The following is a 22,349-nucleotide window of genomic DNA, read 5'->3' as shown; positions in this document are numbered from 1 at the left end:
AAATGCTGGCATTCGGAAAATATTAACACAGCCACGCTCTCTCTCACGCGTGCGTGGCTCGAGCAGGCAACAGTCATTGGGCGAGATTTCCCTGCGGCGCTAATATCGGCCGGATGGTCGGACCCTCGGCTCGCCCCACAGCGTTTAAGTCTCCGCAATTTGTACGAATGCAATCGACTCTGCAGTGGCTGCACCGCATTACAAACATGCGCGCGTATAGGTGGCCTCTGAACATATAGATCGAATTGCGGCTCGCGTTGCCCTGCCTCTCTGTGTACAGACAATCGCGACACCGAGCCACGCACTCGGATTAAAACGGGGGCTCTCTCGGTGATCTCGAAAAAAAAAAAAGATGACGGGAGGACGTGTCGCCAGACCTCTCGAAACACGGGTCAATCGTGGACAGGACCGACTCGCCTGTGATCGATACCAAACATCCTGATTCTTGATTAATTACGATAATAAAGTAGACTGTAGTGGAAAAGAGAAGTCGTTTGATAGGGTATTGTGAAGACTGAATTTTTTGGTTCTGAGATGGATCGAGAATCCAACGAGAATGATATCGTAAGGAAGAAGTATGAAGACAGGTACGACGATGGTTTTGCATTTTGATAGTATGAATATAGTGCCCTGAGGTATAGTGATTTCAATGGTGTTTTCTAAGATAGTCTTGAAGACAAGTCACCAAATGTGTCCTTCGGTACTTATTGTTAGCGTAGAATGTGCTCATTTAGTCACATTTTTTTTTATTTCATGTGTATAGATTGCACTGATTTAATTTGGAATTTGTTTTCTTGGGCGTTCTGTACAAGGCGTTCGATAATAGGTAGCAGAAATTTTAAAGAGTGATCCTACATGATAAAACAGGATGAAAATTCAGAATTAACACTGAGAATTAAGCCCCTTGATTTCACTGGATTTTCAGCCCTCTGGTAGACTGCCGATCACGCGATAGTGCGGGATTTTTACATCTACTATACGTTCCGCCGGCACTGAGGCTTCCCTCAGAGAGAATATTTAGCTGGCTAGGACTTTTTCATATTCCTGGCTCATTTTAATTTTCATCACATTTTAGCACATACAGACTGAGTCTCGCAATTGTATCACCTAAATTTTCTTGTAAACAATTTGTAGAATAAAAAAATGTTTCAAACGAAACTTGTTGGATACCAAGAGAAGCGTACCCTCGACGCCGAACAACTTTGGTTTGAAACATTTTTCCACGCAAACGAACAGCTTAAAACAGAATTTAGGTGATACAGTTACGAAACACCCTGTAGAATCCCCCTTAAAATTCTCGACACCTGTTGTCAAACGTCCTGTACATATCACAGAGGCACTATAGTCATCCTGTGGGGAAGGACACGTGAACAAGCCCTTGTTTCGTGTCGCGCGAAACGCGTCGGAAGCGATCCTCCATCCCTCTGCTTGGTCGCGTGACACTGGAAAGTAACTACCTCTGGTCATCGTCGCGACCTTCCTTTCCGAGACACCGAGGCTCCGTCGGAGGCGCGAATCACAGCCCCGTCCTCGAATCGCCAGGACCCCGTTGGTCGATCGCACTCCCCGAATGTCGGACAGAAAGGAGAGAATTGGAAGGAAAGAAAAGAGAAAAAAGAGCACTTGTCGCTGACGTCGAGCGTCGGCCCAAGGAGATCCTCGGGCTCTCTATCCTACCTGTGGCGCACAGTTTCGATCGGCCCCCTCCCCTGGTAGAGGGCGTACGCCATCGTGCCCCGTGAATCCGTCGCTCCGAACGATACGCCTGTCTCTGTCCTTCAGCACACTCCTGTGCATTGATATGTCTGTTTAGGTTCTCGTCTCGTCGTCAGCGGTACCGTCGACTCGTTGTCACTCTTCGGATGACCGTCGCGCGCGCTCAGCTCGACCGTGCACAACCGAATCCGCGTCTCGTCGGCCGACCGACGGCTCCCTCAACGATCGAGGACGGCCCGAAGAATGGTCGGCCGCGGGAGCTAGACGAAGCCTCTGGCGTCGAAGATCGCTGGGACGCCGACGGAGGCTGGCTGCGCCGCGACCCTCTGGTTCAGGGGGAACAGGCCAGCGATCAGGACCAGGCTCAGCACCAGCAACAGATGACCACCGCCGTTCACGCTGGTGCCGCTGCAGGTCTCCTTCGAGGCCAGCTCCAGTTTCGCTGAAACAGGAAACAGTCAGCTGGAGTAAAGGGTTACTTGGGTTATCGCTTGGGTGTGCCTGCGACTGGGACGTTTCACTCTGGACTTGATCGTTGCGAGTGAAAGGGGATCGGCGATAGCACCTAGAATTAATCGAGAATCTACTCTGTCCCTTTGGTCTGCAGGATGGTATGAAATCTGCTGCCTGGTGACGTCACGAGGTAGAAAGGTAACTTTTCGAAGGGGACGGGAATTGTTTCATCAAGCAGCGATTGCTAGGATTACCTTATTCTAGGATTGCCTTATTCGGATTGAAGTTTGTTCGCATCAGTCAAGCGTCTGAACAGAAACTTCAGATTGAGCTACTTGGATTCAAGTTAATTGAGTAATCTGAGCAAGCTTTGACACTTAACGAATTTAAACGAGGTTTGTCTTATCGCTATGACAACCGCTTGACGTCACATCGGCGTCATTTTAAGCGATTTTCGAAACTAGACGAAAATAAAGTGACTTTCGAAGGCCCTCACTCCTTTCCCTGGACTCCCTATCTTCGCAGATCGGATGGTACGAAACCTGCTGCTTGGTAACATCGCGAGGTAGAAAGGGAACTTTTCCAGAACTCAGAACATACCAGAACACTATTATTATTTAAACCTACTTTCTATGCTATTAAATTCTCCATCACTGACCCTACACATAGAATTATCAATATCGCAAACTATACCCAAGCATGGTATGAAACTTGCTTCCTGATGACGTGATGAGGTAGAAAGGGAAGTATTCGAATGGGGTGGGTATTGCCTCATCAAGCAGTGATTGCTAGGAATCCCCATCCAATTAGAAAAGTTCCCTCTCCACCTCGTGATGTCATCCTGACTGTGTGACGTGACCGTGTGCAGTGTAACCATTTGAAAGAAAGAATTTCTCACTAAAACCAGAAACTATTTAAGAAAATTTCCAATTTATCTTCGTAGATCCCCGTCATCATAGATTATCAGCGTAGCATAGATTACTAAAGGTCCATTATCCCAAAGTGACGTCCTTCATTCAATTTCAAAAGCCGTCAAGTGTTGCAGTCTCGCGTTAATGAATTGGGTTCGGAAACACTATCGCGTATCCGAAATTGTTGGCGGTCTGTGGCGCGATATTAGGCGGAGTGACGCCTCGTCACTTGCTCCCAAGTATGTACAGAACCCCTGTTCCAGCGAACGAGGCTCGAGGTTCTCCTGGCTGTTCTTTTGTACGCTCATCACTCGAACATCAAACAAGGCGAAAGTTCTGGGACGCCGCGGCGTCGACGTCTTGCAAAGGGGATGGGACAATGGGAACAGCGAGGCAGACGCGAAACAATCACCGCGGGATTCGTCCCTTTGACGCGGTAACAGTCGCGTAATCGGCCGAATGTGCGAGCAATAAAAGGTGGATCCTGTTGTTCGACGAACCGTGGGACGCGGAGGAGCGGGCGATAATTAGAGCAGGAGAGGCGCAGACTCGATCGCGCCGATTACGAACGGCAAAGAATTCCCTAGCTTTGTTCGGGACGAGTGACGTGACGTGCGAAACTCGGCTCAAATGCACGAGATAATTTTCGTCTACCACTGCACGACGGAAGGCTTCACTCTTTCCGGTACGGCAGCACAATTTTTGCGCCACTTCAGCTTTACGAGTACTGCATGATGATACGCCGGTACAGAAATTTTATCGTTTAATGCGACTGAAAGAGTTAATACTCTTTAGAAAGATTTCTAGATGTTCTAATAGCTGTTCTATTTAGATACTAAAAGTTTGCAAATGTTTTACTGTTTGGTTCCATAGTTGTTTGAAAATTTTAATATTGGAATGATATAATTTTCAAATTATCAAAACTTCAAATATTCAGATTTTCAGGTATTAAAATATTCAAATATTCAAAATTGCAAATATTCAGTTATTTAAATGTTCAGATATTCAAATATTTAAATATTTAAAATTTTAAATATTCAGATATTCGAACATTTCAATATTTAAATTTTAAAAATTTCAAATATTGAGATATTCGAACATTTAAATATTTAGATTTAAAAAATTTCAAATATTCAGATATTCAAATACTGAAATAAGTTATTCAAATACTCAGATATTCAGATATTCGGATATTGAGATTTAAGTATTGAAATATTCAAATATTCAAATTCTTAAAATCCTTGTTGCTTCAATTTCAGTATTCCAATTCCCAAAACAGAATCCTCTACTTCCTCACCAACAGCTTCCCGTGTGTTAGTGAAGTCAATTTCGTTGCAGAGAGAAACCATTTGAAGTACAAATCAAGAGGAGTCACCAATAGTTTCGTGAGTTTCAAAAGAGAAATCGAAACCTTCGAAATTCTGATCACTCTACTGGTAAAGGCTCTAAGTTAAGCATAGACAAGTGACAATTCATGAACGACAGTCTTGTAGGTCTAAACCCCGATCACAAACTAAACTGAATCCTTCTTCTTCTATCTAACGAATAAAAAGACAATCGACATAAAAAATTCTGTTAAGTCCATAATCGGCCTATAGACCAACAAAATAGTCCTCAAGTGTGAATTGTCCTCAGCTGAAACGTATCCCGCAGACAATAAATACAATCACCTTCAAAATGAATGTCTCGCTGAGCTAACCGCAATAGGTTTCAGGCGATAATTGTTTGGTTCGGTTCCAAGAGCCAAGAGTAATTTAGCCCACGCTTACCCCAAGCTAATAATCTTAGCATAGAACGCCAACGGGACGAGGAGTTCCAAACTTCTCTACGAAAAAATGATCGGGGATTAATGGACTGGCTGGATAATTATAACCGTGCTCGCCAGCCAGGATAATGCAAGGCAACTGTTATTTGGGTCAGGCTACCTGTTCCCCTCGGATCTCGCGGCCCCGCTGAAAAGACTAGTCGTCGATCATCTCGCCAGGCACGAGTCGCAAAGTGTCTTCATCGCGATTATCTACAGCCCCGGGCTTCCGTTCGTGGGAGAAGCTGTCGAGAGGCTGAAGATACCCGACGACAGCTACCCCGGAAAAGTAATTAAGCGAAGATATATGTCGGCTAGGGGAAGTTGGCCAGCTGCGAGTAGTTCGATTACGGCACCCTTCGCGACCCGCCAAGAATTCCCCCAATCGATCGCTGAATCGAGTGTGTTCGGAATATTCGCGCACTGTAGCCTGCAAAATATAGGGTGATACTCTTGCTAGGAGAATTGAAGCAGTGCTGTTGCGAAAATGTTGCACTGGGAACTATAGTCTGACGTAAAGACTGGCAATCTTCTTGTGCACTTTTTAAGGCAGTTCTTAGGCAAATGTTAGGTCTGAAGACTTTGTTCAAATTTTGAGGAAGATTAATTTGAACTCTAAGAACACTTGTGCAAAATGTGGAATCTATTTATGTATCATATAGGTATCGAGAAATTGTTAATAAAAGTTGTCAGCAGGGATCAAATCAGTATGTTTAAACATATACTGATACACGTACCAGTCCTGTACAAATTCAATTTTAATAAGTTGGTAGAGTTGATTTTGATGTTTCGAATATGACGAAACAAAGAAATATTCCCTCTATATCTGACTGGCTCCCCAGAAAAATATATAAAAAAGTACATACACACACATTTCCCTTATTGGCTGAATTGGTCACACCTATTATTTCTACTTGCAGCAAACCGAGCACTCTTGCTCCAGTGCTGTCTCACTGATAACTTCTAAGCTCCCAACAGTACTTGTTTTCCCTTGTAGTATCAGTGTGTTTCTTACGTTCTACAAAGGACGTAAAGAGATCGCTTATTTACTTGCTTGCCTGGTTATGCCGACAAGGATAACGTCGTTAAAGGAAATATTCTTTTTCGGCGAACCTCCGCTCGACGCATGGACGTGCAAGGAAGTTTTTGGATCTCCCGCGAGGGGAATTCTGCCCTTGTTAAGTTCATCCGCAAAGCGAGACCGACGGAAAAAGACGAGCTCCTCCGAGCTCTTTATAATGCTAACGAGGGAAGACCTTGTTAAACCAAGTTTTCCTTCCTGCTGCCAGGGAAAGACTCTTTCGATCCTTCAACAGTGGCCCGACCTCTTTGGCAACAATGGTAGCGCAGGGGTTTAAAGATACTTGAACGAATGGGTAGGATTTGAATGGGAACTTCGGAGTAGGGAGCAGGAAACAAGGTATATGAAGAGAACATGGGAAAACATGGCAAGTTTTTAGTTCTTTATGGGGATAGTAGTTTTGGAGTTCAAAGGAAGCCCTTATTATTTTGGGTTATATCGTATGTTATAGAAACTATGTTTTATTGTATGTTAATATTGTATATTATAGAAGCTATGTCCTCTGTTCACATTCAATGCGTCGTGGATAAACTCACTCGCGTTATCGAATATCCTTAGACATTAAAAGTCGATACTTCGTCCAAAGGATTGATTTTTGGGTCTACGCTGATTCGATATTTCTTTACTCCTATCACTCAGTACTATAAGTCCTCAAAGTCTTGAAACATTTTCTGTACACACACAGACAACTCGTTTCCCTCTTACATATCAATATTTACCTACAACTAAAGCAAAAGAACAGCTCCTTCTCACAGTTCCTCACGAGCCCATATCGAATAAGCTCAGCGCACCCCAACTCTAAACCGATTCCGCGTCAGCCAGCTTTCCCTGCTCCCTCCTTTCCACCCCTTCATCCATCCAGATCCACTCGCGAGGGAGAAAGTTGCAGCTTAAAAACAAGCGAGGAAGGGACGTTGGAGAGGCGGCAGAGGGCAAGAGGGTGCAAAAGGTGGCGAAAGGGAGCAAAAGGGGTCAAAGGTGACGAGGAAGGACGAGAAGGGAGGTGGCCCGTTTAGACGAGAGCAAGCTTTATCGGCGCTCGCACCTCAGAAACAAAACACTGATAAAGTTAAGGGTAGGCGAGGCGGTCGGGGGGTGGGCGCCAGAGGGGTGGCGCGGCGGGTCGAGGGGTAGGGGATCTGATCGCGGCAGCCAGGAGCGAAAGGAACGGTCGAACAGGGTGAACGAGGGTGCGGGGCTGGAACTGGCCGCTTGGCGCGGCAGGGTGGATCGATGCCGCAGCACGTCCGTGCGCGCGAACGTGCGCGCGTATGCGTGCACCTGACACGCGTGCCATTGCCGCGGAACGCATTAATCGGCGATTAAGCCGCGTCTACGTCGGGCCAGATGCAGACCAGCGGTTTTACGCCGCTGCGGCAACTCGCCACCGCGCGTTTCGCTGGCAAGGATTACAGTATTTATTCAGCCGCTGAATGCTTGCTGCTCGTCAGCGTGTACAGTAATGACTCGAGGACTGGAGCTGGTGAAGGCAACTGGAACGTTTCGAGTCGCTGCGAATCTGTACGCGTGACGAAAAATTCGAATCACTTTGAACGTGTTTCGAAGCTTAAGGGCTCTTGAAAGTCTTGGTAGTTTTAGAAGCTCTGGGAGACTCGATAGGTCTTGAGAAATGGGTAATAATTCGAGATCGTAGAAGCAGTTTCAATATGTATCTTTGTTCACGCAGTACTATTAAGGTAAAGTACATTAAAGATAGTTTGTAAAGTTTGAGGAGTCTTGAAAGAGTTTCAAGAGTTTTAGATTTCGAATCTTCATAGCTACAGTTACAGTTAGAATAGTTTGAACATTTGAATATTAGAAAATTTGCAACATTTAAATTTAGAAACATTTGAAGTTTGTTATATTTCAAACTTTTTGTATTGCAACATCGGAATATTAGACATCTCTATATTTAAAAATTTTTAAATTTGAATATTCAAATATTAGAACATTAGAATATTTAAATCTACAAATACGTGCGTGAAATTTTGAATACTTATTTAAAAATTTTGTAACTGCATAAAAACTCTATCACCATTAATTTCCCTGAGTATTCGCGTATAGGGAGGCGGGAGTCAATAACAGTTGTCGAGAGTCAATAATGGTAATGATTATCATCGACGATTATACCGTTTCCCCTTCGCTGTACCAGTAGACAATCAATCAGTATGCATATTTAGAGAGGCTAGATTCTCGTAAACGAGCTCGTGTACGCTGATTAATCGCTATTCACACGGTGAAACATTAAACAACCGCGTAAAGGGAGGTACACGTTTCATCCTTATCTCGATTCTGAATTTCATCGCGCTTCATTGAAACGAGAATAAAAACGCACACGATTCCAATCCTCTAACAATAAGCTGATAAACGCGAATTTAACGTGAATCTTGGTCGATCGAATGCAAGTGGATCATTCAGAATAGTATATTCGATGCGGGGGTGTTCAGGGCTGCGTGAAATTGAATCGTCTGGATGGAACCATCGTGTTGCAGAGTTTTTTCAATGCAATGGCTGCACAGTGGGCTGGAACGAGGGTATTCCTTGGCGAAAATCCAATTTTTCAACCGTAATATTTTTACAAAGCGATATGTTCTCGGGAACAGCAACCCTCGAGAACCTTCTATTTTAAATATATTACTGTCATGAAATAATTCTGGGACCAAAAATAATAGTTCAATGTCATGATTTTATAATAAAAAACGATTTTTTAAAGCGTGACTTTGTGACTGAGGACAATTTGTGCAAGATCAAGCGAATCTGCCAAAAAACTGACAGCTTAAATTGTCAGCACTGACCCACTCAGTATGTTTATAGATATACTGATACAAAATTCAATTTTAATAAGTTGGTAGAGCTGATCTTGCACAAATTATCTTCAAAAAAATATGTCGAAACAAGGAAATATTCCCTCTATATCTTTCTTTCCTCTATTAATGGGTCTACACTACATCTTACATAACAAACTTAAATAACTTCAAACAGAGAAAAGAGACACATGTATAACAACCCTCTTTTCTTTACATAACATATAACGCAGACCCACCTTAAGGGTGCAATGTACCTCAAATAATTGACTGTCACCATAAAAAATAAACTCCACTAAAAATAACAACTATCCATAAATACGTTCAATAATTTTGCCCAAGAACCACTCCTCTTCAAACCACCCAATCCTAATCCAACTTCTGCAGAGAAAATCGACAGATTCGCAACAAATATCTCACAGTAAATTCCATCTTCCGTGGTCGAGTGAAATCAGTAGCAAGCCAAACGCGCAGACATTGGCTTTATCCTAAATAATGTTACGAGGGGCACAGGTTCGATCGAGGGGCTGCTGGGGGAGGGTTGGAGCGGGCATAAACGGGGCAGGATTTTGGACGAAATTCAAAGCGATACGGGTTAGCATAAATAATGTTTTATAGAAGAATCGTTAGCAGGAGCGAGATAAGGGCATTATCGTCAACGTGATCGCAGCCACGGCCTGTTTCCAGCGGAGAACTCCGCGCTGGCGCCGTGTCAACGGCAGTTCTGTTCCGCATAGATTGCACGGAACACGTCTGACGCAGGGGTGCATTTAGCTGGATGACGTCACGGCAGCGATAGGCATCGGTATCGGTCTCACGGTTGCGACAGCGTTACGCCAATGACTCGAATTCGGATCGTTAGCGACGATGAGAATGACACCTTCGTGTCCGTTCCCGCACGCTGATCACCCTATTACGCGCTGCGTCCCGTGACTCTCCCCCAGACCAGCTTCCTTCGTTAACCCTGCTCAGCTCGCGGTCCTAAAAATTCCTTCGAAGGTCGCGACGAATTTTAGGACTACAGTGATTCGTAGCTTTGCTACTTGGCTACTTTTTCTTGTGAAATTAATCGTACATGATGAATGGGAATGTTCTATTTTGTTTCGCTATTTATGGCAACTGAATAATTTATGGGTCACTCGAGGCTCGTGGTAAAAGCAGTTTTTGGCAAATTTTGCAGTGTGGAAGGAGATTCACAATATTAGTGGGAATTAAAGATGCTATAGTATTTTCTGATCTTTCAGAAAAAGATAAAAATTGACGAGGGTCATGTGTGCGAAGGGACGTAAATATATATTGTGAGAGGGAAATAAAGAAGGAATAACTTGTCACTTGAGGACCCTAATATCTATTTCTTTGCTACTAAAAAGAGAGTTAAAATTTTTCAAATTTCTAATTCTACAGGCACTCCACAATTTAACACACGCATCTTCCATGTCTCATACTTTCAAATTTAATATTTCTAAATATTTCAAACTTTCAAATTTTTAGATCCTCGAAGTCTTTTCCCTAATTACATGCAGTATCTTCTGAAATAAAACATGTTCCACTCGTTCTCGTAAACAGCTTTCTCGAAGGGGTATGAACCTATCACTGTCACCCACAAACACAGACCATTTAAAGAATTACTATACATTAAACAATGCTTATCTGACAACAAATTTCACGATATATCTATTTAAAAATATTCGTACCTTTCATCGATTCTCACTATTTCTGTACTCTAGAACTCTCTACACTCCATTTCTATATTCTAGACAAGACACATATTCTCGAGATCAACTCAAACCTTAGAATCTTGTTTTATTTTCCACATCAAGGAAGGAGAGATAAGTGTTCCACAAGAGCAGGACATAATCACTGCCAATGTTCCCGAGACAGGGTCCATGTAGCATCGAACTTACATCGAAGGAGGACAGCGTATTATAAGCATGTAGGGGACGACGCAGTTGCTGAAGAACACTCAAACGCGAGACGTGAATCCGTCGGCAGACTCTCTGGCTTGTAACCAGGGAAAACGCGCTGCAGAGTGTATTTGCGGTTACGCCAATGGTTTACCGTGTAAACGGTCCATTAGTGCTCGTGACAACGACACGTTCCCGTGCTCCGCTGTGTCTACCTTAACCACTGTGCGGTTAACCTTTCGAAGCCCACCGACGTAATTATAAAGCAATGCCACGATGTCGTCGTTCTACATCTCTGCTTGGTCCAGTTTTACTCAGTTCGAATTTGCATGCTGAAATTCGAGCGAGCAGGGTAATAGTTTTATTCGAGGAATACGCTCTGAAAGTTTGATAAGGAAAATGAGTAAGTGGAGTCGGACTGAAACAGGCGAGGCAAGATACTTGGAAGATGTAGCAGTAGTGGTGGACTGGGTTCGAAAATAATGGTTGTCAGGAGACACAAGGGGTCCTACAACTGATTTTTAGAAATGGTATCTACATAAAGTTTGGTTACATGGAATAATAATAATATCTATAGGAATTTGCTTGGTTTCAGCAACTCACTGAAACAGTTTTCGTAAAAATAAGATGATGGGGCAAAGTGGGGAAAAAATGATAGAAAATTTGTTGAACAAGGTAGATGATCATAATTTCACTATGGTAACATTTAATTTAATGTGCCTTAGAATGTTTCTGAATGCCTATTTGTGTTAGAGAAATTGTCAAATATTTCATCGAGTTTAGAGTCTTATGAGACACCTAGAACAGTGATGTTATTTTGGGATTTGAATTTTTAGTTCATGGATTTCTCATAGGAAGGGAATTTGAAAGCACTGTGAAATTGTGATCACCTACCTTAAACAGTTCATCCCCCTCCAAAAAAGCTTTTAGAGCTTTTGCATTAGAGATTTTCGAAGACAAAAGTGTCTGATTCTGCTATTCTTGTATACCTCAAACTTGAAACATTTCACTCTGCCCCTATTCCCTCTACCCTGTCAACTTGATTCGAACCACCTCTAGAACCAAAGAAGCAGAGAAAGGAGAAACGTGGACTGTCACTGTTCCCTCGCGTCCCTGATGAATCTCCTGAAAGATCAGCTGAAAATTGCATCGGGCTCTATCAAATTGGACGTGGCACATCGCGTATATCCATATGGACTGGTCTCCGATGGCTTCGCAAAAAGAGACCAAGATACCCGCTGCAGGCACAACGAATATCATTTGAAAGAGGAGAAAGGAGCAGCTCGGAAGTGGTGGCGACAGGCAAGGAGGGGCAGAACCGCGGGAGCAATTTTCCACCGCATCGCCGTTTTTGTTCCACCGCGATATCATTCTCCTATCTACTCTATCCCTCTTTCTCCCTTTTTCTTTCCGTTTCTCGGCAGCAGACCTATCAGCTGCTTCAGAATTACTGTGTCCCCTCTGTATCGTTTCCACTATGTGGTCACGTGCGCTGTGGTGATCACGTGCGCTCACGTGAAGATGCTTGATCGCTGATGGATCTTTTCTGAAACGACTCCTCGCCAGCGAGGCAAACTGGGTCCTAATCTTCCAGCTTCTCGCGGTTATTTGCTATCTGTGTCTGCTTATCTTGGCATAGTTTGGTCGAGTTTACCTACACTGAAGGAACAATGATAATAGAAAAGTTCGGGACCAGGGAAGCCAAGATGATTGTCTCATAGTGTACATACGTATACTACTTTGCGAAAGTAGTTGGACAGTTCTACGTTATTGGAAATACAGGAAATACCTACACTGTTTTATTTGTATTAACTGCTATCAAATGTTACTCTCATCAGTATTTGTAAACCTTATACATACATGTATAATCGTTTGAGATGAAGTTTGTAGCTAAAACTACATCATAGAATTTTTCTTGGTATATTTTACATATTGCAATAATGTGGAAGTGTCCAAATACTTATGCATGCTAGTGTGGTTCAAGTGTGGAGCTGTATCGGAACTATGTGTGTACACTATCTGACGATCAACTTGGCTTCGCTAATTGTGTACTTTTCTACTACCATTTTTCTTTTAGTGTAGCATGCCTAAAAGGTTTTCAAAGTTTCAGAATTTCGTTTTCTATTAGGTCATTCCATAAATAATGCTGTTGAAGATCTTATTTTTAAGAAAATCAATGTTTAGAATTTTGTTATACTTAATTATCGATATTACTGTATTACTTTCTATAACCATCTTTTATCTTCTAGATATCTGTACAACTCATTTTTCAAAAAATTTCTGCTCACTGGACAGAGAGTGTGGAATGAAAAGCATAAATAATTATGGGATTACTTAATATATTCGTGAGTTGAAATTCATCAGCGATTAGACGCGTCTTCGATTCTTTGAACTCGGTCATTCGAATTCAAGTGAAGTTGAAATTTTTTCAAAATAAAAATTCAGGTCAGTTGACACGTAAAGTATTGTTCATGTGAATAGCCTCGTTAGAATATTTTATAGCCCATATTAAAGAAAAAGGTTTCTGACGTTTTCTATTCACGTTGTATTGATTGGAAATACGAGAATAATTCATAATTGCAAAATGTTTATTGATTAATATGTGAGATTGTATTACAACATATGTATATTTGACTTGTATAAGAATATCGCATATATTTCTTCTCACTTACTTAGATTTGTATATTTTAGTGTAAATTGTATTTTCTCATATGAGAAAATAAAAACCTAAATACTAGATCTTATTAAAATCAACAAATTTTTATAGAAAATCATTAAAGATTAATATTAAGTTTCGAGTCAACTTGACCCGAAGAGTATACAAGAATTAAAATAAATAGAAAAGTCGATATAAATAAGATTAATGTTAACAAAATAATATATAGGTAATCTCTAAACCGAGACATTAACATAAGTATACAATTAATATAAATGAATATAAATAGAGAAATGAATATTTCCATTATTATACGCCCTATTACGGTTTATTTTTACGACTCCAGTATTCTCGGACGCCTGAGGTGTGTCCTTTGCGAGATTTCATCCGAGATCTCATCGGGGGCATAAAAAAGGTCTCCCTCGCTCGCTTTTAAGAGGTCGTCCATGAAAAAGCAAAATCTTATTGCTACCAATAAAAAATTCGTAACTTCACTATACGGACATAAACTCGACCTTACAAGAAAAACGTGTTACTGAAATGGACAAATGGGAATTGTTCCATTTCAAGAAAAGAGAAGTATACTCTTTTCACTGACATTAATAACACGTGACAGGGTAACGCGAGCACTGCTCCATATCAAAACAAGTTTCCATTTCACTGATACGTGTAACTCTACCCATATAGCACAGAGAGGTCTTAAAAACGTCTTAAAGACATCCAGTAAAGTCCTAAAAATATCCAAAAGATGTTTCTGAGACGTTCGATGTTACAAATCAGTATGTCTTTAGGATGTCTTAAAAAACATTCGTAAGACGTGTCAAAGACGTCTAAATTATGTTTATAAGACGTTCAGACAAGAAATAGACGTCTTTAAGACATCCAAAAGCATAAGTCTTTAAGAGGTCTATATAGTGTGTCTTTAAGACGTCTTATAGACGTAAATTTCGCAAGCTTTCAAGACGTACGGTGTTGGATGTTCCCAAGACATCCAAATTCTGTCGTAAAACGCTCAGGCATAAAATGGACATAAAACAGACGTCTTCAAAACGCCGTGTGCTATCTGGGTACCTTAACTCGAAGTTTCAACTCTTTACAGTTCAAATTTGTTCAATACTATAACAGAAGTTTCTAAACTTCAAATTCTTTCAAAGTTAAAATCCACGTTTTAAGTTTTCAGGGTACAAATTGAAATAAAGTTCAAACACTTCCAAAGTTACAATCAAAGTTCCAAATGTGTAAAGTTCAAATTCTTCCCTCGACTTTGACCGAATATCTTCAACTGCAGACCAAAGAAGGTCGTCGTGTCAAGCACCAATCAAAATTGGTTTCTCTTTCCATGCGCCCAAGATTTCGGTAGCCATTTCTTTCTCTCGACTCGCTCGAGGGCACCGCGAGGCGAGCAGCCTCGATTAATGGCACCTACAACTCAAATGGGCCGCGAAATTGCTTCTCTAAGCGTGGAACTCATTTCCCTCGACTCTAACTAAAACCATACCCTCCCGCGATCGCTTAAGATTAATCGCTAAATAACGAGGCAGCTCGTCAAATTCGCCTGGGATCTGAAGCGTGGAGGGGTAAAAGAATATCGCGAAACTGCCTCGCTCCCGTCGTCGCTGCGGGAATAATTTGCTCGGGAATATCGCGAATTTTTAGGACGAGAAAATCGCTCCCTCGGGAGACGTGTTTCAAGGACCTGAACAACCATTAACGCTTCCCACTCTGAGAAACGAGTTCGATCATCGTCGGCTCCCAGTTTCCATTATTCATCTGGAGCCCCGTGCCAGCTTCCTATTTGATCTTCACAAACTGCTCCTCAATGACGAAGAGTCCGTGAAGAAGTCTTCAGAGCACGAAGAAAAAGCGCGGTGAAGGACGACGCGTGTTTCACTCAATTCAATCTTCTCGAAACAAAATCTACGAGTGGAAATCGATTCGAGAGGAGAACCGACTGAAAGCTCGTCGAAGATGCTATTACGTTAAAAGGTCTCGAGACGTTTAAAGCGCGACGTAGAGGAGGCTTTTGTCATCGTGACGGGCAACGATCGTGGCCAGTAATCGGATTTGCATAATGGACGAACTGAATCGAAAGAAAGCGGATTCGAGTTAGTCAGAAGCGTCGTGGTGCTTAGCAGCGTGGCACGGGTCCAGTCTCTGGTTCGCGAGGGACCATGTTTAACGTGACTACATTTACACTTTGAGGGCATACTTGATTTTCGCGCCTTTCGGGGCACACTGGGCCCATTTTGTCCATGTCTATTATTTTTACTGTTATATTTGATAGTTATCAAAAAGTTTGAACAAATTCTGGGATACTTATTGAAGTCTATAGTTTAATGTACCATCGCTACTTGAATCAAATGTTTGTCGAATTAACTAGGAAAAATAAAAAATCAGGATTTACTATGATCAAAAAGGACCCAGTGTGCCAACGAAAGGTTAATGGCCGTTTTCCTTACTTCTAGTTACCTTGGAATTAAAGTTAACTAGAAATTCAGGTACACTGAGTCTCATCGATTCGTAAGTTCCTATTAAGTTTGTTACGTTACATCGCTTAAAATAACAACATTAAGCTGCTGCTTTAAAACCAAATTGATGGATGTTTCAGGAAGGACCATTTAGCTAATGTTCATAATTTTTACTTTGAAAAAAATAAGACCACAATAGCCTATGGCTTCAATCGTTTTGGCTTAAATGTTTGGAGAGATGCAGTCAAGTCACAGCAGTCTAGATGTTCAAGCCATTTTGGGTTTGCAGTAGTGAGTTATCACTTAGGATAAGGTTAAGACAAACAAAAATTACAGTCGTAGCTAAGCTATTTTATGTTGCCTGTAAAGCAATATTTGAATTGCTTTACACTTAAATCGACTGCATTTCGACTTGATTCCGATGGAATAATTTAACTAAGGGTCGTTAGAAAAAATTCTGAATCACCTTTCCAAAACTGAAGACCAAAAATACGTTTCTTCAGACGTGGAACACCTATTCCACGTTGTAGTTCTTCCACCCGATCAAGCACCCCGACAGATCACCACGATCCTACACCTCCCAACCGAAAATTGCGCGAACTTCCGCTGAGTCGAGTAACAGAGAGCCTCGTTAAAGTCTGTCGACGCGAGCTGGAGGAGCGATACTTTTCGCCAGCTCCAGCGGCTAAATGAAACGTATTTTCTACTCAACAGGTGTCACGGAAGACGATCCGAGTTCGATCCAAGAACCGAGAGGAGCGAAACTTTCGCGGCGAGTGGCATGTTGGCGTTCGAGTTTCACTCCTAAAAGCGAGGTCCTCGAAGCGACTGAAGGTGGACATTACTCACATGTAGCGGCGAGAAGCTGGGGGAGATACTTCTTCCAGAACGTGCACTGCCTCACTCTAGGCCCGTTACCGATTTCGGAGCTGTTCGTGTCCAGGGTCAGATACTCTTTGTCGGCGGCAGTGTGTGGCGGCCAGTAGGGTGGTGTCCACGTGCCAGAGTTGCCTTCATTTGGGTCCCTGCGCAATGAGATCTTCCACCATTATTTCTGGCGTTTTGAGGCAGAGGAGCAAGAGTCACGTGGGTGCATTTTTTGAGAGTGAAGCTTTTGCTAATTGTAAGTATTTCAAGACAGCATTTGCGCACTGTAGGGGCTCGAAGTTCCAATGTTTTAATGAGTTAAAACTATGTATGCGCTATTTAATTTAAAAAGACACGAGTTTTTTTAAAGCATAAGTAGGTACGCTTTCATTCTTGTTCATGATTAAAAGATTAAAAATAAAAATAAAAATTGTACCTATCTTATAAGCTTCCATTATATAATAATATAAGTTCGAGGTTTTAAAAACGTGACTTATGCCATTTTGCCTTATAGATACATGGTTTTTATATACGTATTTGTTTCGCTTATTCTCTTACCGACGATTACGTCGAGAATCACCCTGTTATTGAGAACTCACCCTGTCTTCGCAAAGTTCGCCCAATATCTCATCATTCTCTTTGACAAGTGCACTTCCTCGTGTGTGTAGCCCTTGGAAGGGTCCAAAGGCTCGCCGAAGATGTAACTGATCTCATCTGCGTGCATCACGCCAGTCCACCTCGGCCATGGATTATTCGCAGACCTGAGAATCGAAGTGGAACGTAAACGAGCAAACTGTGTTAGAAAATGAGCAAAGTGGTCGAAGGAAGATGAAAGAAAATAAAAGAGTCTATACTTGGGGACAACTCGAAAGGCATCATTTGATGGAATATTCAATTGCCTTTGTAAATGTGTTTGTGTATGAACGAATATAATTGAGTTCCTTCACATTAAACAAAAAGTAGATTCTTTAGAAGAAAAAGAAATAGTAAATGACCTACTGCTTTATTGAAATCGCTGTATCTCGCCGTCGACTAAGGTAAATGTCCCTAACGCTAGTTTCATTCAATTTTAAGCTGAACTTCTAATTTACTTAATAAAAAGCAGAAACTAGTATCATAAAATATTCGGCTGCTGGGACGCGATTCAAGTATCGAGACAGGCATTTCCAGGTTGTCCACTAATTGGGACATTTAGCGTCTTAAAGATTCAAGTATTGGGACATTTACCTTCTACAATCGACGCTTACCTGTGCTTGTAGTAGTACATGTAAACAGTGTTCCCCGTGTCAGCGTATCGTCCAGCGAACTCGTTCACGTTGCACGTGAACTGGTAGTCGCCGACGATTTTGTCCAGGGCGTCACGGTTCACGTGAGGGTCGTCCGGGTGGAGCCAATCGGTGTACTCGTAGATGATCGCGTGACGTCCGATCTGGCTGACGTACGGGTTCAGCTCGGAGATGGCGCTGACGAACTGCTCCCTGCTGACCTTTACGTCCTCGGTGCCGTCAATGCGGAACAGTTCGGTCAGGTAGTAAATAATGAAGTAGAAACCTTCTTCGGTGTTGGAGCCCATCATGATGTTGGCCTTCTTGAAGGACGAGGTCGCCAGCGAGCGTTGAGGTGTCTCGTCGAGGAACGCGCCGTCGATCACGGGCACGAAGGGGAACTCGCAAATACCCAGGGTGCCCCACTCGTTCTTCACCAGCTCGATCGGGTCCTTGACCAGCAGGCAGTCGATCACCTCTTGGATGTTCTCGCGATCGTGAGGGCATCCCATGGCCTCGGCGAGTCTGATGCCGCGGACTATCGACTCCTCGCGGGAGATGATCGCCCAGGGCGCTGTAGGTGATCCAGATTGCATGATGGCTTGGCTGAAGAGGTGCCTGAAACGCAGAGAACGCCCTTTGCAGTGGTGGTCGCGGGTCGCCGATGAGGTTCCTTAGAAAGCTTCGGCTTAGATCGGATAGCGGAATCGAGCAGAAGCAGCGACTAAGGAGAAAAGGTATGCACCTTGACAGAGGCGAAAGTAGGTGCATAGAAACGGAAACGGCACCCGCGCTCTCTCCGAACAGGGTCACGTTGTCAGGATTTCCGCCGAACGCAGCGATATTGTCGCGGACCCACTGTAGGGCCATCATCTGATCGAACAGACCGGCGTTCCCGGGTACGTCCGACGTCCCGAAGTACAGGAAACCCAGGCTGGCCACTCGATATTGCATCGAGACCAGAATCACCTTCTCCTCCGACACCAGGGTTTTGTGGTCGTAAACGTCGAGGGTCGCCGATCCGGAGTAAAATCCACCTACAAGGATGTCGCGCGATTCCATCTCTCTTTTCCTCCTCCTTTCGAAAGAAAAATCTTTGCTGGCCAAGCAGACCGAGCGCGCGAGCAATTCACTGACAACCGATGCCTGTCGCTGCGCATCGGTTTGCCCGCGACAGTCCCGTTGGTCCTCGCGTTCGATCGTTCCTTACCAAACGTTCGCCCTCTATATTCCTCGACTACTCTACCGCGACTCGTTTCCCAGGGATCCGTGAAACGATCGCGAGGCAGCAAGTAAAAAACATAAAAAAAAGGAGAGAAAAAAAAGGAAAAAGAAAAACACTAGAGACCGAGTTGTTCGGAGGCTCGAGGAACGTGTGCGCGAAAACGTTCGTCGTACGAGTTGGATCTAGAGAAGATTGGACGGAACAGGTGTCAGCTAGAACTCACCACCGAATATCCATACCATAACAGCGGCATTGGTAGGCCTAGGCCGTGGCGCGACCACGTTCACGTAAAGACAATCCTCGCTGAGCGGCGTGTTCGGGTTCCACATGGTGGCGCCCGCGAAATCGCCGAACACCGTGTCCAGGATCTGCACGCAGCTGTTGGGCATCGTGGTCGTGTTCAGGATCCCCGACCATCGCTCTGCTGGCCTCGGATGGCGGAACCTCAGAGGTCCTGCAACAGAATCCCGCGACCCGTTCGTCTCCTCCGCTTGTACGCCGTTTCGAAACGATCGAAGGAGATCTCCTTCTCATTCCGAGGCGGACCATCGGACACTCCCCGTACCAGGTCTCGACGTACTCTTTACGACGCGATCGTTCGAGCGCGCAAGACCGACCGAAAACAAGAGGAGGGAGTCCAGGGGGAGGATGGGGGGAGCTCTGGCGAAAGGTTAATCGTCGTGTGAGCGGATATAGACCGGATCTAGACGAGTAGGTGGAACCTACCGAGAGGTTTCTGCGCGTAAGGGATCCCCAGCCAGGCGTCGACCTCCTTTCCCGTCGTCGCAGTCATGGTCTTACCCCTGACCTTGCCCTTCCTGGTCTGCACCACCAGCGGATCGTCGTTCGAATTGAGGGCGGCCGGTTTTGGCAGCTCCTCGCTCATTCTGAAACCCTTCGCGTCCTCGTGCGACGACACGTCCGCCGCCACCGCCGCCGCCGCCGCCGCGTGGTGTCTGCTTCTGTGCGACGGCGAGCACCAGCACGCGCTCAGCTGCATCAGCACCACCGTTAGACTCAGCACCGTCAGAGCCTCGAACCTCGTGAGGAAATTTCGGCTTCTCGGCATCGTGTTCTCGCCTGGAAAAGGAGGAAAGCCTTGTCAGTAGACTGCGCTGGTTTTTCTGGGGAGAATGAGCCCAAACACGGTATCAATCGGAGTATTCGTACTTCTGATCACTTATCCGGGGTAGTCGGTTTGAATTGATTGCAGGAGATTGTGGGCCGATTTGTGCCGTGTTTGGGCTCATTTGCATGGGGATTACTTCAGCTAGTCGTTGGTACTATTTTGGTGGAGATGTGATGAAAGTTATGGGACATTGTAGTTTTTGGTAATGGACCTTTGGCGATAGAGATCACTGGACCTCACATGTTTATTCTATCTTATTCTCTCTCTATTTACTTCTCTAATTTAATACTTCAATAAAATTAATCACATAAAAAACGGTGGACAGAACAGGCTATTTAAGTTTGACCGAGAACTCACTGCTAATAAAATTTAACTAAGTGTCTACGTAAAAGCTCGAAAACTGTTGTTTCTTTTCTCGTGAGAAACTGGCTAATAATACAGTTCGGTCGATCGATTCACATTAATTTGAAACTCTGAAAATGGTAAATTTTTTGAAACTCATATAGATTCTTCTTCTCGTTTTTCAGTTCATAGTTAGCTAAGTTCAAGACAAGAACCAGAATGCAGCTTTTGCTATTCCATAATCGTTGTAAACAGGACCAAGCAAAAAAGAAAAATGCATCATAGATAAATCCAGCATCGTTTCACTGAAGTTCAACAAGATTTCAGTTCGAGAAGATTCGAATACTTTTTTCGCAGCACGTCGGATGTTTTTCTCTGGCCAGAATCACCGTCGCTCCGCATCCCCTACGCATTAGAAGGAAATATATTGTACAGTTCTACACGAAGGTCCGCGTTGATTGGTCATTTCCTTCTACGTGTTTCGTCTGTGTGGAGCGCTGGTCACGCGCTATTACTTACACGCAGTATCGAGGTGTTACACGCGGAAGCGTTCGTGAGAGAACGCTGCGTATTAGTGTCATCAGGAATGACAATTTATCGCCCAACGCTTGCATCTCCGCTAATTAACTCGATGGGGAAGGAAATCACCTGACTCTGGTCTCCCGTTTCTTCCTCGTCGATTCTGCGTCGGCGAATAATCGAAGAGGAAAGAAAGTTATCGATTTCGGTCGACGATTTCCTCCATCCCGCCGATCCAACGTTTCCTCGCGATCTTTAGCCTAACTCTAGCGCGATCGGTTTCTCCTCGGCTCGTACATCACTCACCAAAAGTCTCGGCCGAACGAAAGGACGTGACGGTTCACGGAATCACGGCGTCCTTCCCCGAGGGTCTCCCAACGTGATCGCTGTCGTCGACTCCACGGCCACTGTTCGCCACTTTTCGTCCCGCGGATCGAACGGGCGATCGAAAACAGAAGGGTATCGTGATGCTGCGACGCGAGCTGCCTTTGCATCGAGGTGTAGGCAGACACAGAGGCCGCGACACGAACCCGTTGCAAAAAACTAGTTGTCCATCTCGTCGTGGTGGCAGCATCGTGCAACGCATCGTGACCCACGCGTTTAAATAGCCCTAGATAAATCTGTGGTTGCAAGGCGAAACGACCTGCGTCGTGTTTCCACGAAACTCGAGTTAAGGCCTTAATTCTGTGAATCTAAGGTAAAACGACTTATGCCACGTTTTCAAAAATTAGAGTTGAGGTCTTAATAGACATCTAGGATATACAATTTATAGTTTTAAAAACATGGAAGGATATTAATAGAATTTTTTTTATCTAATAATGAAGACTCAGGAATACATAAGTTGTTGGATTCCCAGGAATAATTAACTTGTATGTTAACTACAATATGCTTTATTGCAACAGTGCGTACAGTTCGACAGTGAACCAAAGTCTGCCTTTTCCACCGAAGGCAAGCATCAAACCCTCTTGAGAGGGTAAGTGGTGGTGGAAACTCTGTAGGCCTCTTGAAATGAGTTTATGGGTTTTTCCATGGTTGTGCTTGTAAGGAACAGCAAGGTTGCCACACGAATTATCAAGCTGAGAAATGCTAGGTTTCCAACAAAGTCTATGAGACAGTAGTGAAGTTGAAAATTTTAACTTGACTGACTTAGGTCGTTTTGCCCTGCAATCACAGAATTGACATCTACGATACAGAGTTTACATTAT

The 22,349-nt window shown here is 43.7% G+C and overlaps 1 protein-coding gene across 5 annotated transcripts in view; it reads right to left on the bottom strand.

The window, feature by feature from the left end:
* Positions 1–1,837: 1,837 nt before the first annotated feature.
* LOC143184568 (acetylcholinesterase) overlaps positions 1,838–22,349 on the bottom strand; it is a 68,976-nt gene continuing 48,464 nt past the window's right edge. For 3 of the 5 annotated variants that reach the window (XM_076386898.1, XM_076386895.1, XM_076386899.1), the window contains 7 exons: positions 19,881–20,234; positions 19,378–19,608; positions 18,675–18,966; positions 17,912–18,547; positions 17,264–17,425; positions 16,647–16,822; positions 1,838–2,158 (listed from right to left, as the gene is read on the bottom strand). In XM_076386898.1, the coding sequence (XP_076243013.1) occupies positions 1,977–2,158; positions 16,647–16,822; positions 17,264–17,425; positions 17,912–18,547; positions 18,675–18,966; positions 19,378–19,608; positions 19,881–20,223 (2,022 nt within the window). In that variant the 5' untranslated portion in view covers positions 20,224–20,234 and the 3' untranslated portion in view covers positions 1,838–1,976. Of the gene's footprint in view, positions 2,159–16,349; positions 16,483–16,646; positions 16,823–17,263; positions 17,426–17,911; positions 18,548–18,674; positions 18,967–19,377; positions 19,609–19,880; positions 20,235–21,450; positions 21,581–22,349 lie in introns of those variants that run through there. The other 2 variants (XM_076386896.1, XM_076386900.1) reach the window with 2 other exon arrangements.

The sequence above is a fragment of the Calliopsis andreniformis genome, chromosome 10 (assembly GCF_051401765.1).
Source record: "Calliopsis andreniformis isolate RMS-2024a chromosome 10, iyCalAndr_principal, whole genome shotgun sequence".
Taxonomy (NCBI): domain Eukaryota; kingdom Metazoa; phylum Arthropoda; class Insecta; order Hymenoptera; family Andrenidae; genus Calliopsis; species Calliopsis andreniformis.
The sequence above is the reverse complement of the archived record's forward strand: the minus strand, read 5'-3'. Positions and strand labels throughout refer to the sequence as shown.